The following is a 14,132-nucleotide window of genomic DNA, read 5'->3' as shown; positions in this document are numbered from 1 at the left end:
CGTGGAGCTGGAAACGGGATTTCCCCCAGCAGCGCGCCGTGGCTGTGTCTGAAGCGCAAATAACCGGTGCGGGGGCATCTGCTGAGCGCTGGGGCCTGGTGTCAATTCCCAGATCCTCGGAGATTCACCTCTATTTCAACTGAAAACTAGGTCCCGTATCCAGTTAAAACAGTTGTGCTGTGATCTATCTGGTTCCAATCATAAGCTATTTATTCCTGTCATGGCCACAACACGTATTTTTAATCATTCATTTCCTCAAAGTGCAGTGCTAATAACAACTTATGTCTAGCCTGTTTGGAAGCATTGGTCAAAATATTTAGTATGAAATTACTAAATTTTCTGGCATTGTTTTCCTCCTATTTAGGGGTAGCTAGTATCAACTTCTCTGATTAATATTGTGGAAGACATTAATAGGGGTGTTTAAAGATGAATGGCTAAAGCTGGGACAGATTAAGTGAATAGTTTTCTTGATCAATGTGTTACATAGGGCAAGATTTATACTATTGCTTTGTTTTTAACGTACACGGTTATCCTAAACAGATAATTTATATTGCATCTTTAACATATTTATTTTGAGGTAGCCAGCTTTGGAATATAAAAATCTCCATTTGTTGTAATTGGGTTTTGAACATAAAGTTACTGTCTTTGGGAGGTGCCTTTGGAATTGTTATTTTATTCTGCAGAGAAGTGATTGTAGTCTCCCTTAAACCGGAGGGAAAGTGAAAGAAAGCCCTGAGTGTATTCCTTAATAGGCCTGTTGGTCTGCTAGCAGATAAAATTTGGCAACTTCTAACTATGAATATAGCTTCTCCTCCCTCTTCTTTTTTCTTCAAAACTGGTGCTTATTTCGTGTCGTGCTTATCTGACCATGTTCACAGGCAAAAAAAAAAAAAAAAGATAACAATGAGACCAAAGTAACAGGAGAGATTTGAAGAGGAAAACTGGGACAGAAAGAAAGAAGCACTTCATTTAAATCAGTCTTGAAGAACAAATCATTCTAAGCAGGACCGAGCACTATTAATATCACTCTGGCTTCGTGATAGAGTCATTGTTACAGCTTAGGATACATTTGCCATAGTGATTGGTCTTTGTTTAAGCACACAAGTACTTCTCAAAGCTACACTCAGTGTCTCACTGAGAGATAGGCAGTTCATTACTTTTGCAGCATTTTTAGTCCAGAAGAAAACATTTTAAAATCAGTAGTTGCATTAATCTGTGTTGGACATCCTTCACAGTACACTGTAAATAACAATATATATATTACCAAACTGCTTCCTGATAAGGTTGGAGATTATCTTTCTTTCCAGTTCTCTGTATTCAGTTTTCTAAGTATTTCACTTGCAGTCCTTGAATTAAATTTCTCTATTCTGGGAGCAGCACACTGCACTCCCCTGCAGTTATCTTGAGGAGCCAGGTGTTAGCTCTCTGGTTAAACAAACCTGGGAAGACATCAGTGCTGTTTTATGATTGAATAAAAGAGCAAAGCACAGATAGCCTGCAAGACATATCCAAAAAGCTCCAGAAGGCCAAGATTGACAAAATACTGCTTATTAAGGGGAGGCAGTGAGCTCCAAGAGCAGCTCCCAGGCAGGGGTAACCCATGAGTCCCATACCTAGTGACATAAATAGGCCATGCTGATCAGTTTCAGCGTGATCCAGTAGAGTTCTCACTTTGTCTTGCTGCCAAGAATTCATAGTATCAAGTAGCCCTTGTGCCAGCACTGTCCTATTCAGTCTTAGGATGTAGCCACAACATTTAAAATAACCCTTAGGTGCTTTTGAAGCTCATAGCATTATTTGCAATAACAAACCAAGCTGCAAAGACTGCTGGTAGCGCAGCAGGTAGCAAGGGAATGAGATGATTCCCTGCCACCTCCTGACTGCAGGAAGAAAGCTTACCTACACCCACCTGGGAAAACCAATTTAAAGAGACACCAGCTGGCAGTCCAAGTCCCAGTACAGGACTTCTATAGACTGGCAATACACATGCTCCAGTTCCTTGAATGTCCAAAGAACAGCTTTAGAAGAAATCCTTTGCAGGTTGCCTGCATGCCTCACTTCCTGCTCTTCATAGATGGTCTCCAAGACGCCAGCCTCATGCTGGGTTACCATGTTAAGTTATTACAGGTTTTACAGGATTAGGTAGTTGGAAAATACAACAACTACTAGGAAAATAAAATACAAACCTCAATTTTAGCTTATGGTTAGTAGAAGATACATCCTTACTTGTTTCAGAGCATCTCAGCTAATACCATTAGGGAAAGGAAAAGCCAGGGAAATGAAGAGCCAGTTTTTACATGATAATGTTATTCTCTTATAACTAACATGCATTTCCAGATGGAAAATTAAGTGGGAAAACATGAAAGTCCTAAAGTTATAGACAAGAAATGAGATTTCTTCCTCTACTGCAATTTAGAAGAATCTGGTCAATTGTCAGCAACATTGAGTGCCATTCAGAATTAATAGCAGCCTGTTCCTTCTGCTAGGTAGGACACCTTTTTCCTGTCGAGTTTTAGAAATAAAAAAGGGGGTAAAGACACTCCCACACTTATTAAAGGCAAAGCATTCTGCTGATCTTTGCTTAGCTGCAGTATAATATCCAGGCAGATCCTGCTTCAACAAGACAGGAGAGATGAATTCTGCTTGTTTATGCTTTTTTAATAATACTCCATTAACTTTGCTATACATACAGGCTCTTAGTTCACTTAATCTTGATAATTGTTTGCTCCAGGAACACTAATGGCTTTATGCCTTAACTGTGTTACATACAGAAAAAAAATTGGCATATACTGCTAAACATGGTTCCCCTGAACATGTAGGGATGTCTCATGCTACAAAAAGTACCTTACATATCTTTCATGCTTGCTTTTTGTAACAGAAATGCCTGTGTCTGCATCAGAGCAGTGATGTGATTTACTCTTCCAAGCACAAGTAAAAAAGAATAGAAAGGGATGGTGTCTGTCATTTGTTGGTTGACAAGTTCTCAGTGTAGGTTCAAGGGCAGAAAGCCCTACTTTTTTTCCTGTTTTTTACATTTCTGTCTGTAAAGGAGTATATAGTTGCTTATTATTCAGGCCAGTTTTGACAGATTTCTCAGAATCCTTTTCCATCTGCTGGCAGCCAAGGAATGCAGGACATATAGGCCCCAATAAAACCTCACTGAAACTAGTATCTGTACACTGAATATTGCCATACATTGTGCTAGCTCAGTATTTTTAATTGGTTGGATTTTTCCTCTTGCAACTCAGAACATGCAGTTTACAAAGCAGATGCAGAAAGCATAAGGAAGAGGCAAGAGAATGACCTGAAAACTGGCAATCAGGAGCAGAATCCAGGAGCTAATAAAAAAGTGTTTATGATGGCCATAGAACAGAGAAACAAAACAGAACAGGCCAGGGACCTATGACACAAAGGACCGGAAGAGGACATTTATTGCCATCTCTGCTTCAAAAGGAGATTAGAAAACACATTCTAGCTCTAGCCTTACTTTGTTACTTATTTGGAATGCAGAACAGAAGATCTTCTCTGTAATCTTCCCTTCAGTACTGTTGTACACAAGATTTAAGAGTATGGATAGGTGCATAGAGGTAAAATAGTAGTAGCCTTCTTGTGTGCATGGGAGATGACAAGGTGCATATGACTTGCTCAGAAGTGTAAGATTGAAGCTAATACCCATATTACTGTGATTTTATTATCCTGATAAGTTGTTTGTTGTTTTTTCTTTTAGTAATTAGTGCATCTAGAAAGGTGCAGCACCAAGATCAGAAACAGAGTAATATTTTGTAGCTCCATGTCTGGTGCAGAAGACCATTGGAGACGACTCAAGTAAACAGAACTCCTTGTTCTCAAAGCTACTATGAGACTTCTGGAGAATTATCAGTAGGAAGGTTAAACAGATCCTCAACTATTTCTTACATGTCATTTAATCTTAGAATAAAATTTCTATAAAGTTAGCAAAAAGTCTATTCATAATTCAAATGGGAGGATAATTAAAATAAACCTGTTATCCCAATCTTTGGATCTCATACTGTGTCTTTACATTTGTCTTATTCTTGTTTCATTCTAGCTTAAAAAAACCCCACTGAACTTACTGTTAGCATAATAAAAAAAATGAGATTGAAATGGATCTGGTGTCAAATGAGTGCGGGCACTGATAATGAAAATAGTAACAGTGAAGTTCCAAGAAGCAGTAGGATAGGCACCAAGAGTAAGAAGAACTTAAATAGCTGTATACGAATCTAAACTCTTGAAAAAATCTTTTTTTATTGATTCATTACCATACAAAATTTATTCAAATTACATCCATTTGAAGTGGTAAGATCACAGCTAGAGAACAGGTCATCCCTTTAATAAATCTATTTACAAAACTCACCATAAAAGCTTTTTTGTTGCTTTTTTTTTTTTTACAGTATTTTACAGAGAGGTTTTTTTAAACTAGCATACAATGCAAAGCTAAATTAGATTAGTATTTTGCCCACACACATTAGGACAAGTGTTTAATTTGTACAAAAAAAGATGGTCTGTGTTAGTCTTCATTTTCTTTTCCCCCACAAAAGTGCCCCTTTGTCTTGCAAATCTTCATGCTCACACAACTTTTACTTTCCTCTTCCACAAGACAAAACTTTAAATACTACAATTTTATTTACAGATCCACATCTAAAAAAACTCTTAAAAAATTACAAACCAACTAGAAAATATTCTGGCAGTGTTTACAAATTAATTCTATTGTACAAAACTGCTAGATAACTAAAGTGTGAGTTGAGAACATATATCAACTTAAATACAACTGCTGAATGATCTATGCACACATTTGTACATATAAACACACTTAACACTGTTTAACAGTTCTTTATGTGTTGCCCTTTATACATTTGTTATATTCTAAAACTCACACAGTCATACAGTTCTCTTATCAACACTGTGACTTCCTGCCTTTTCGTGTGTGAGCTTTCATAGCAGCAACTCTATGGTACCAGAAAACCTGCATACATAATATTTTACTACAGTACAAATAGTACTAATTTTCTGAGTATGTCAGATAAGTACAACAGTAACGCAAACAAAAGGATTATATGGGCATCATCTAATCAACATTTCATTAATTTAGCCCAGAACATGGCAACATATTTTTACACTCAAAAAAAATTATTTAAGACTTCTTAGAGTTCCTCTCACATTCAAAAAATAAATATCGGTACTATACTACCAAATATCTTCAAAAAATAAATGCAATTCAGTTGATGTGGTACTTACAGTTATGTACTTTGGAAAAAATTAGTTCCCATTTTGCTGGCAAAGAGAATTATAAAAAGCTGTAAGCAGAGGAAGCTAACCCACTGAGATAAATATGGTATCTTGAACAAACAAAGCTTGGCATAAGTGTTTTCCAGAGGGAAAAACCCACAGTGCATCTCTAGTAGGCACTTAACACAAAGCCCCACTTAGTACCACAAAAATTCATGTACCAGTTCTAATGCACACTGGGGGCAGTAAAATTGAACTGTGCATCTTCATTCTAGTTTAAAAAAACAACCAACAAAAACTACTTTCACACACACACAAGCATTTTTAAAAATCTGTGATTACTACATGAAGTGGCAGAACTTTATACTTTTCAATATTTGCAATATACACTACATTAACAGTGTTTGTTTTTTTAATAAAAGCTTTTAAGGACATAAGTATTTGACCTCATAATGAGACATATACACAGCTCAAAATGAGCATTATGACAGCAATTTCAACATTCCCACAAGTAGCTGAAGATCCCATTTCACGCTTTTGCATTACTTCATATTTAGGTTCACTGCAGGTACAATTCGTGGTGTGACGCTCCAAAGACATGCATTCTCTGCAGAAGGCACGACCTGAAATACTATTATAAAATTGTTATCTAGGACTAAACCAGTCCACCAAGCCCTTCTCTGTAAGCCCACATGGTAAGCAGAGACTGAGGGAGTGTGAAGACAAAACATTTCTGGTCACCTGCTTGCATCTGCTGACTCATAAGGCGCTGGAGGAGCTCAGGGTCAAGGAGATGGCCTTGTAAAAGCCTTCAGTTGTTTATAGAGTATTTTAGGGAAAAATTCATCAAAATATCAGCACTGTTTGAGAGCCTAGTCTATTTAATAATGCTATTTTATAGTAAGTAGGGTACAACTCTGAATGATGGCAGGTTTTTTGATTACATTAAAAACACGATTTATATACAGACAGCATTTGAGAGAATCAGCTGTATATAAATTCATCCACCAATGAAGGAAGCTTCTCTAAATCATAAGCATCAAAGAGGTCACTGATGCCTTCTTCATCCCCAAGGCTCAGCAAATAATCTTCCTGAAGCAGAGGAGGCAGCAAATTCACAAATGGTCCTTCAAAGTTTGAGGGAATTTGGTCCTCGGTCTGCTGGAGAAGGTTGGCTGGAGAAGCCAGTGGAGAGATTGGTGCCATATTTACTGAGCAGTTCCCTTGTCCTGAGTTAGCAGAAGCCACTTCTGTAGAAGGAGGGAGAGAAAAAATAAATAAATATGACATACTTAATCTTGTTAGAAATATTAGACACAGAGCAAATGAAGTAACAACTGCATAAAGAGCATAATTTAAAAAAATGGCCTCCATATAATTTCTATCTGGTTTTGGTAAGTTACAAAGGGCTACTCAAAAATACACACAATGCTACCACCACTGACTTTTCTACTAAAAAAATTACTTTACAAGGTTTAAACAAATACTGGAGAAAAAAACATGAAAAAAAACCAACAACCCAAGCCTTGTGAGAGATGCCCAAGCCTTGGTGGAATTCAGAGTCAAAGTGAAAACTATCAAGGCAACACATGTCATCATCAGTGCCACCATGCAACTGCATATACCCGTGCACAAGAGATTTCTGCCTCTTCTGTTGAGGCAAATCTTTGGTGCTACTGTCCTGTTTGAAAATGCAAAAGGAACAGAATTGATTCTTTCTTCGATACTGCATGAACTTATGCAGTTACAGTTCCATATGATATGAAACTTATTTTAAACAACGTGTGGAGAAGAAAACCTATTTCCCACTATATAAACCTGAATGGCACAGTGGAAAATGGCTACCTTTTCACTTCTTAGAAAAACAGAGCCAAAAAATAACGGCTGGATATCTGAAGTTCAAATGAAATCTTGAATGACAGCACAAAGGGAGGCCATTAGTACTACAAAGAAATATTTTTACCTTTGGAAATGGTTTTGGAAATATTTCCATTGTGGTCCTGACTATAGGTTTTCATTGGACTGAGGGCATCATTTTCCTCTGGGCACAGATAAACTTCAATAGGTCCTTGAGTACTAGATAAATGTATCAATGCACTCTGCTAAAAAAAAAAACCCACAAAGGTCAGTAAGGTGCTATTCCAATGAACACGCCAGAATATTGACAGTACAGGCTAAAATCTTATTGGGGTGCGAGTGTTTAAATACATTTTTTACTAATCAAAAGAACCTCAACTCCCTCATACATTTTTTTTAAAAGATGTGAAAGGCTTGGCTGATGTATCTTGAAGACTAGAAGGGAACAGTAAAGCTTCTCCCCACTGTTCATAGCACAGAAATCTCAGAATCCCACCGTTCTCTGTGTTGTATCATAGCCAGAGAGGTATAAAGGATTGAACTCAAAACATGTTCTTACAATCATAACAACCTAGAGCATAATGGAACTATGGGATGCAAGACACAGGTTTTGTTATTATTCATAACAATATCATTTGATGTATTTGTGTAAATGTTTCTGCTTTTAAATAATGCCAAAATATGTCTCACTAACCCAAAAAACTTCACACTAACTCACGCTGAACCAAATACCTGTGAGTTCTCCTGTTTATCAGGGAAGTTTTTTTCAAATACCAAAGAAAAAATGTAATTTTCTTCTCCCAAACTCCTGCTCCCTCAAGGCAGCATCTCTAATTTTAATGATGTTTCTGAATAACAGGAACTCTTAATTCATCTCAAGAAATTATCTTTTCTTAAATTTCACACATTGATGCAATATAATATGACATATGTAGACAGATTAAAAAAATCTGCAGAGTTGCTCCTAGTGTTATGATGGAAAATCATAAATTACTCCAGTTAAAAATAAACCTGCTCTGGCTGTACTTCATTAATAGTTTTTAAAAGCATGAATACAGGCATTATATATATATATATCCTTGCAGACTTCCTCCAAATACATTTATATTGTGCCTTTTGACAAAAAGATCCTCCCATTTGCCTTCTGACAGTTCTGTAGCATAATAGCATTTACAAACACGTGAAACAACCACCAAACAGGGGTACACCAGGGCACAGAAAACAGTTAGGAATACTTAGGGCAACGCTACAGATAATTAGGAAAAAAAGAGGGGAAGAGCAGGAGTTGGGGAAAGTACTGTTGAGTGACTGAGACATGCAAAAGAAGACACTGCAATGTAGCTGCAAATGAGAGAAAGAAATAAGGCTTCTCCTGCCTGAAGCTGAAAATTAAATGAGTAAGTTTGGTATAGGGGACAAGGGAGGTCTAAGCACTAGTTTTAACGATTGTGTGCATCCTGCTCTGCCCACTTGATTTCACCAAATTAAAAATCAAAGAGTAAGGCCTAGAGAAAAGAAACAGCAAAGCAAGCAACAGTAACAGCATATATTTAAGGATACTGACAAAAGATATGCCTTTCTCACTGCAGCCAAATTATTTATTCTTCCAAAACCTGCACCTAGGTTCAAAGGGGGAATTAAGGATGAGGGCAGGCAAAGTCTGTTCCTGCCCAGCCAGCAGCAGGTAGCTCTGGGCTCAGTGGAACCAGCCCAACAATAGGGATGAAGGAGTAACAAGAGGTATGACACAGCACAGAGGTTCAGCCCTAGGTCTAAGTGCTCCTTGAAAGAAGAAGTTAGGTACCTTTTTGAATCTCTAAAGTTCTCTTTTGCTCATGCAAATTATTTACATTTGCCCAACATACTTGGGCCTGTCATAACAACTGGGAATTGTAAATTAGCTCACTTTTGCCACCAAGAGATAAAATCCCAGGAACAGCTGAACCATGTGGTTCATAAACTGTGAGAGGAATGAAGTACAGCTACTCTCTGAAGATATCTTCAAAGAAAAGCCACCTCTGAAGCATTTTTCTCTGCAATTGTGACATAGGTAAAAGAAGCAGCTAAGTTACCTTAGGCATCTACCTGAGATAAGGGAAAGAAACAAAATGAGAATGGAAGAAATGAGAGCCAGACAAGTCTTACACAAAAGCTGGCACTCAAGATTGTGGTTTGAGTAGCAAGGAGCAACAGAAGAGGGACACAGATGAACACAGTTAGTTTCAGAAATGGAAGTACTTGTAATAAAACAGAAAAGGAAATCCCCATCCCCTACAGACTTCACAACAGCAAACAAAAAGTGTACTACCAGAATGTAAAAAGATTTACACAAACATTATAAAATCAGTGTCAATGAAGCACAGCTGATGTCTGAAGAAGGAAGGCCAAGAACGGATTCTAGGAGTAAAACAAGTTTCTGCAATAGCTGTAATACTGCAGAAATTATAATCCTACATGAAAACATACATCTTAATAAAATAGGATATCAGTAATATGAGTCATCAAGATGCTTAAGGCATCGAGTTATCCATGAATGTTTTAAGTAAAACTACATGAAGCTAAAAAAAGTAAGAGCTGAATCTTCACTTAAAAGAAAGATTTTACATGGTTACAAACAGGAAATTTTAACTGTCAGGGAAGAGATCTTCTTTACACAAACTATGGGAAAAGACAACAATCTGTACATAGTGTGGATTTCTCTGAAGGAAAGCTGGAACTGAAAGAAAAGGAATAAATCATGATTGCTTTGGGTAAAATGCTTTTTAAAGATTGCCCTTCCTTTATTTAAAAAGGAAAACAAAATAACCAAAACCAACAAACGATAAAACACCTCCAAAGTTTTTAAGACAGATAAATATAGGACTGTATGCTAATATGATACAACTTGGGCATCAGTTACTACAGTAAGACTCACAGCATACTTGCTCGGTCTATAAAAGAATGATATATAACCTGTCAGGAAAAGCCAGGTTCTTCTCCTTACCTCCACTGGGTCAGGCACTTCAAGTCTTGTTTCGGGAGGAGCTTTAACAACTATAACAGTTTGGTCTTTAAGGCCACTAATTTTTCGAATATCTTGATACGTCACATAAGCTAATGTAATCACTGTTAAGGAATTTTCCAATCCAGGTCATTATATATTAAGACTATCAGAAGAAGCAGAATTCTTTCAATTATTTTTCCATTTTCTCATTACTACATTGCTCTTATCTCCAACTATTCTATTCTCTACACTGGTTGTGACTGCAGTGAAACTGTGTGAGAACCTCTCTTTGATCTAACAGCTGGGGCCACAACCAAGTGACTAAAGGGATTCCCTGGGCCCAGTCCTCCTCTCTCTTCTCCTTTACGTGCATAAAGCTACACAAGTTAAAGCTCATCAACCCACAATTACTCATAGACTGCACAAAGCAAAAATTTTTAACACACTATGAAAATGCAGAGAACTGGGAATCACAGAAAAAAATACAAGAACTTACAGATACATGCTGTAGATGCACATACACAATGTATTTCTGAAGCCATCACTAAAATAATAATTTCCACATTAGAGCTTTGGTATTAGAGCTATATTAATTTAATATAATATATTAAATACATGAATATATAATTCTTTAAAACTGCTTAAACAACTATTTTAAACAATTTGACAGTGCAGAAAATTGACTTCTGCACAAGCACAGAAAGAGCATTAATATTTTTCTGTTCAACATGCATTTGTCCACATTAACATAAGCATTTTGGTGGGTTACTGCACAGTGGGGCCTCACTTACTGACCTGTGTAACTAAAGTGTCACAGAGCTTTTGGTCATGAATTGTAAAACGGCCATGATCACAGGCAATCACTTCCAGCTCTTTAGTTTTGTCATCCATGAGGTACCTATCACAATATTTATACCACAGAAATGAAAAGCCTAATTTATTATTATACTTTGGGGGGTGTAAATAGGAACAATTTTGGTAAATGTATACTATTACATCAGACAAAATGCCCAAGCTCAAAATGCCAATGCATCTCACATCTGTTACTTTGCATTTGGTACAAGTCAGATCAGGGGGCAAAATGACAGGTCGGCTTTTACCAAGGCTTCTACCACTCCCTTAGTAAGGTTTGGTAAGGTTTGGAAGTGCAGAGTACAAATTACAGCAACGGTGGCTGTCACTATATGAACAAAGGAAAGAATCACATGGTTTTCAAATAAAACCACCATCTTCATTGCTGTAGCTAGAAGTTCCCCACACTAATGCTGGGCATATTCCAAAACACTCAAGGTAGCAATTAATTACTGTCCAATTCTATTTCTAAGGTAGATGAGGAAGCATGCAGCTGGGGCACAAACCATGTTTTGGCACTACCTTCTCATAAGGGGAAAGAAAAATATTTTCAAAAGCAGAAATTTCACCTTCGAAAATTAAGCAAAGGAAAAGGCTTCTCAGCTCCATGAATGTTTTTCAGGTAACCTCATGTTGGACTTTAGTGAGGTGAACAACAGACCATACAGGGATGCACTCACATTGGGCCCCAGGTTTCACACTTTCACATTCCTTCTTTAATAATCACTAGCATTATAAGTCACCAAAAGATTTGGGAAACATGTTCTCCTAAATCCAAAAGCATGAGGCAAAGATGCTGCTAATGCTGATCCCTCCTTGCCCATCCATAGCAGCCCAGTGGAAAGGGCCTGGGAGTCTTGGTGGAGAACAGGTTCAACATGAGTGACCAATGTGCTGCAGTGGCAAAGAAAGCCAACAGGATGCCCAACAAGGGCATCACCAGCAGAGATAAAGAAGTCATCATCCTTCTCTACTCAGTGCTTGTCAGACCACACCTGGAGTATTGTGTTCAGCTTTGGTCCCTCCTCTACAAAAAGGATGTGGAGAGGCTGGAGAGGGTCCAGAGAAGGGCCACGAGGATGATCAGAGGACTGGAGGACCTGCCATATGAGGAGAGGCTGATAAAACTGGGTTTGTTGAGCCCTGAGAAAAGAAGCCTTTGGGGAGACCTTATTACCATGTTCCAGTCCTTAAAGGGTGGCTACCAAGAAGATGGAGACTCCCTGTTTACAAGGAGTCACATGGAAAAGACAAGGGATACTGGGCATGAGTTGCTCCTGGGGAGATTCTGATTGGACACAAGAGGTAAATTTTTCCCTATGAGGACAGACAAACATTGGAATAGTCTCCCAAGGGAAGTGATAGATTCCCCCACACTGGACAGTTTAAAGTCTCAGCTTGACAGGGTGCTAAGCCATCTCATATAAACTACAGTAGTACCTCAAAAGGTTGGACCAGATGAACCTTGAGGTCCCTTCCAACCTTGTGTTCTATGATCAGTAACCACAGGGCAGAGATCTCTACCATAGCAAACAGCACTAGAAAAACAGACCTGAAATGCTCAGTTTTGCTTTGCTTAAATCTCTTTGTGGATTAAGGCAGCACTGACCTACTCCCTATGCCAGTTGGTGGTCTTGCTTTCATACTCATTTTGAGATGCAAGCACAATCAAAACACAGTATTCACAAAGTTCACATTACTTTTTACTGGCACTCTGGCAGTTATTTCTTATCTGTCAAAACAAAGAGTAAATCCACCTTATCAGATGTTTAAGAACTACTGATCACTTAAAGTAATAAGTTTCCATATCAGCATTTAATAAAATACTTTCTTCTGCTGCTAAAAGGTGGGAAATATAGTGAAAATGAGAATGGGTTATTTACAAGTGGTATTAGGAGCCAAAATACCAGAAGTCATATGAACCTTATGCAGCTGAACATTACTATTACATTAAATAATTAAGTCTAAAATAGCCATTTTGAGAGCTCACAAAACTTTTATCTATGATATTCTAGTATAGATTTTCTAGCTAGAGGAATTTAAATTTTTGCAAGTTTAAGACTACATTGACTCCAAATTTTATTTTCATCTTTGTGTCTGTAATTTATATAAACATCAATTTAATGTATAAAAATATAAATATATGAGTACATACACATACAAGTCTTTGTCTGCAAGCCTTTGTAATTTCTGCACACACAGAAGTGGGGTTTGCTCTGGACTCAAAAGAGTCAAAAAAGCACAGGGGTTTTGGATGGTATCACTCATTCTTCAGGTAAAATGGTCCTACTCTATGTGAACACTGATGTTAAAGGGCTCCTTCATACATCACCTTTCTCTTTCTTTTTTTTGGTCATTCCAGAAGCATTACAGATGCAAGCAGCTTAACAAACTTATATAGAACTACATTAAAACCCATTATCCAACTTCTGGAAATTTCTGGTGCTTCCTGTTGCATTACTTCGATGAATTCTCTTAGTATTACAGAGCACAGCAAGAAGACTGAACACCTTTGATGTTTTGGCAAAAAGGATATCTCTGATTCTCTGAGTCCTCTGTTAGCAGCTTGAGGTCCAGGGTACAGCTTTGGATTAGCTCATCCAGCTTCTTCTCTTCCTGAGTCAGTTCAGTCACCTCCTTCGTGAGGCCTTGACGCTGTGCCAGCATGCCACCATCCTCTGACAGACTGCAGCCCCTAGGGACACAGAGGAGGAAGATGCCCTTCAAGCATTTGTAAAACTTGACCCTGTGCTATGAGAAAGGGAAGAGGAGGGCTTCTAAAAGTGCAGATCAAGTCCTTCGCTCCTTCTCCTTAAACCTGCCCATAGCGAGTCAACATAAATTAAGCTTTCCAGGAAAAGCATCTTTTTATCATAACACATTTTGCACCTACAACCAGGATGGAACGGCTAAGTACTTGTAAGCTCTTCCAAAATCTTGTTTATATATAACACCCCTCTCCTATAACCACACCCTGAAAAAGACCGAGGAAGGCAGGAGGTAAAGATGTGTACCTAAAAAACTACTCTGCTTGCAAAAGCAAATGAGTTAATCCAGCATTCAGACAAAATGCTGGTTTATAATTTGAGTGTGTATGCACTCAAAACCTGTCGTAACAAAAGAAAGCTTTATCCTGATAGAAGGCATTTTGGATGATTGCTTGGAGCATAGTGTTAGAATGGGCGGTGGGAGAGGA

At 37.9% G+C, this 14,132-nt stretch overlaps 1 protein-coding gene across 1 annotated transcript in view; it reads right to left on the bottom strand.

Annotated features, from left to right (window-relative positions):
- Positions 1-5,954: 5,954 nt before the first annotated feature.
- Positions 5,955-14,132, bottom strand: part of E2F3 (E2F transcription factor 3) — a 20,760-nt gene continuing 12,582 nt past the window's right edge. The window contains exons 4-7 of the mRNA XM_010004524.1: positions 13,473-13,631; positions 10,085-10,199; positions 7,208-7,346; positions 5,955-6,494 (exon numbers count right to left, since the gene is read on the bottom strand). Of these exons, the coding sequence (XP_010002826.1) occupies positions 6,229-6,494; positions 7,208-7,346; positions 10,085-10,199; positions 13,473-13,631 (679 nt within the window). The 3' untranslated portion in view covers positions 5,955-6,228. The remainder of the gene's footprint in view (positions 6,495-7,207; positions 7,347-10,084; positions 10,200-13,472; positions 13,632-14,132) is intronic.

This window comes from Chaetura pelagica, unplaced genomic scaffold, assembly GCF_000747805.2.
Source record: "Chaetura pelagica isolate M959 unplaced genomic scaffold, ChaPel_1.0 scaffold78, whole genome shotgun sequence".
Taxonomy (NCBI): Eukaryota; Metazoa; Chordata; class Aves; order Apodiformes; family Apodidae; genus Chaetura; species Chaetura pelagica.
Note: the sequence above shows the minus strand (reverse complement) of the source record. Positions and strands in the feature narration are given on the sequence as shown.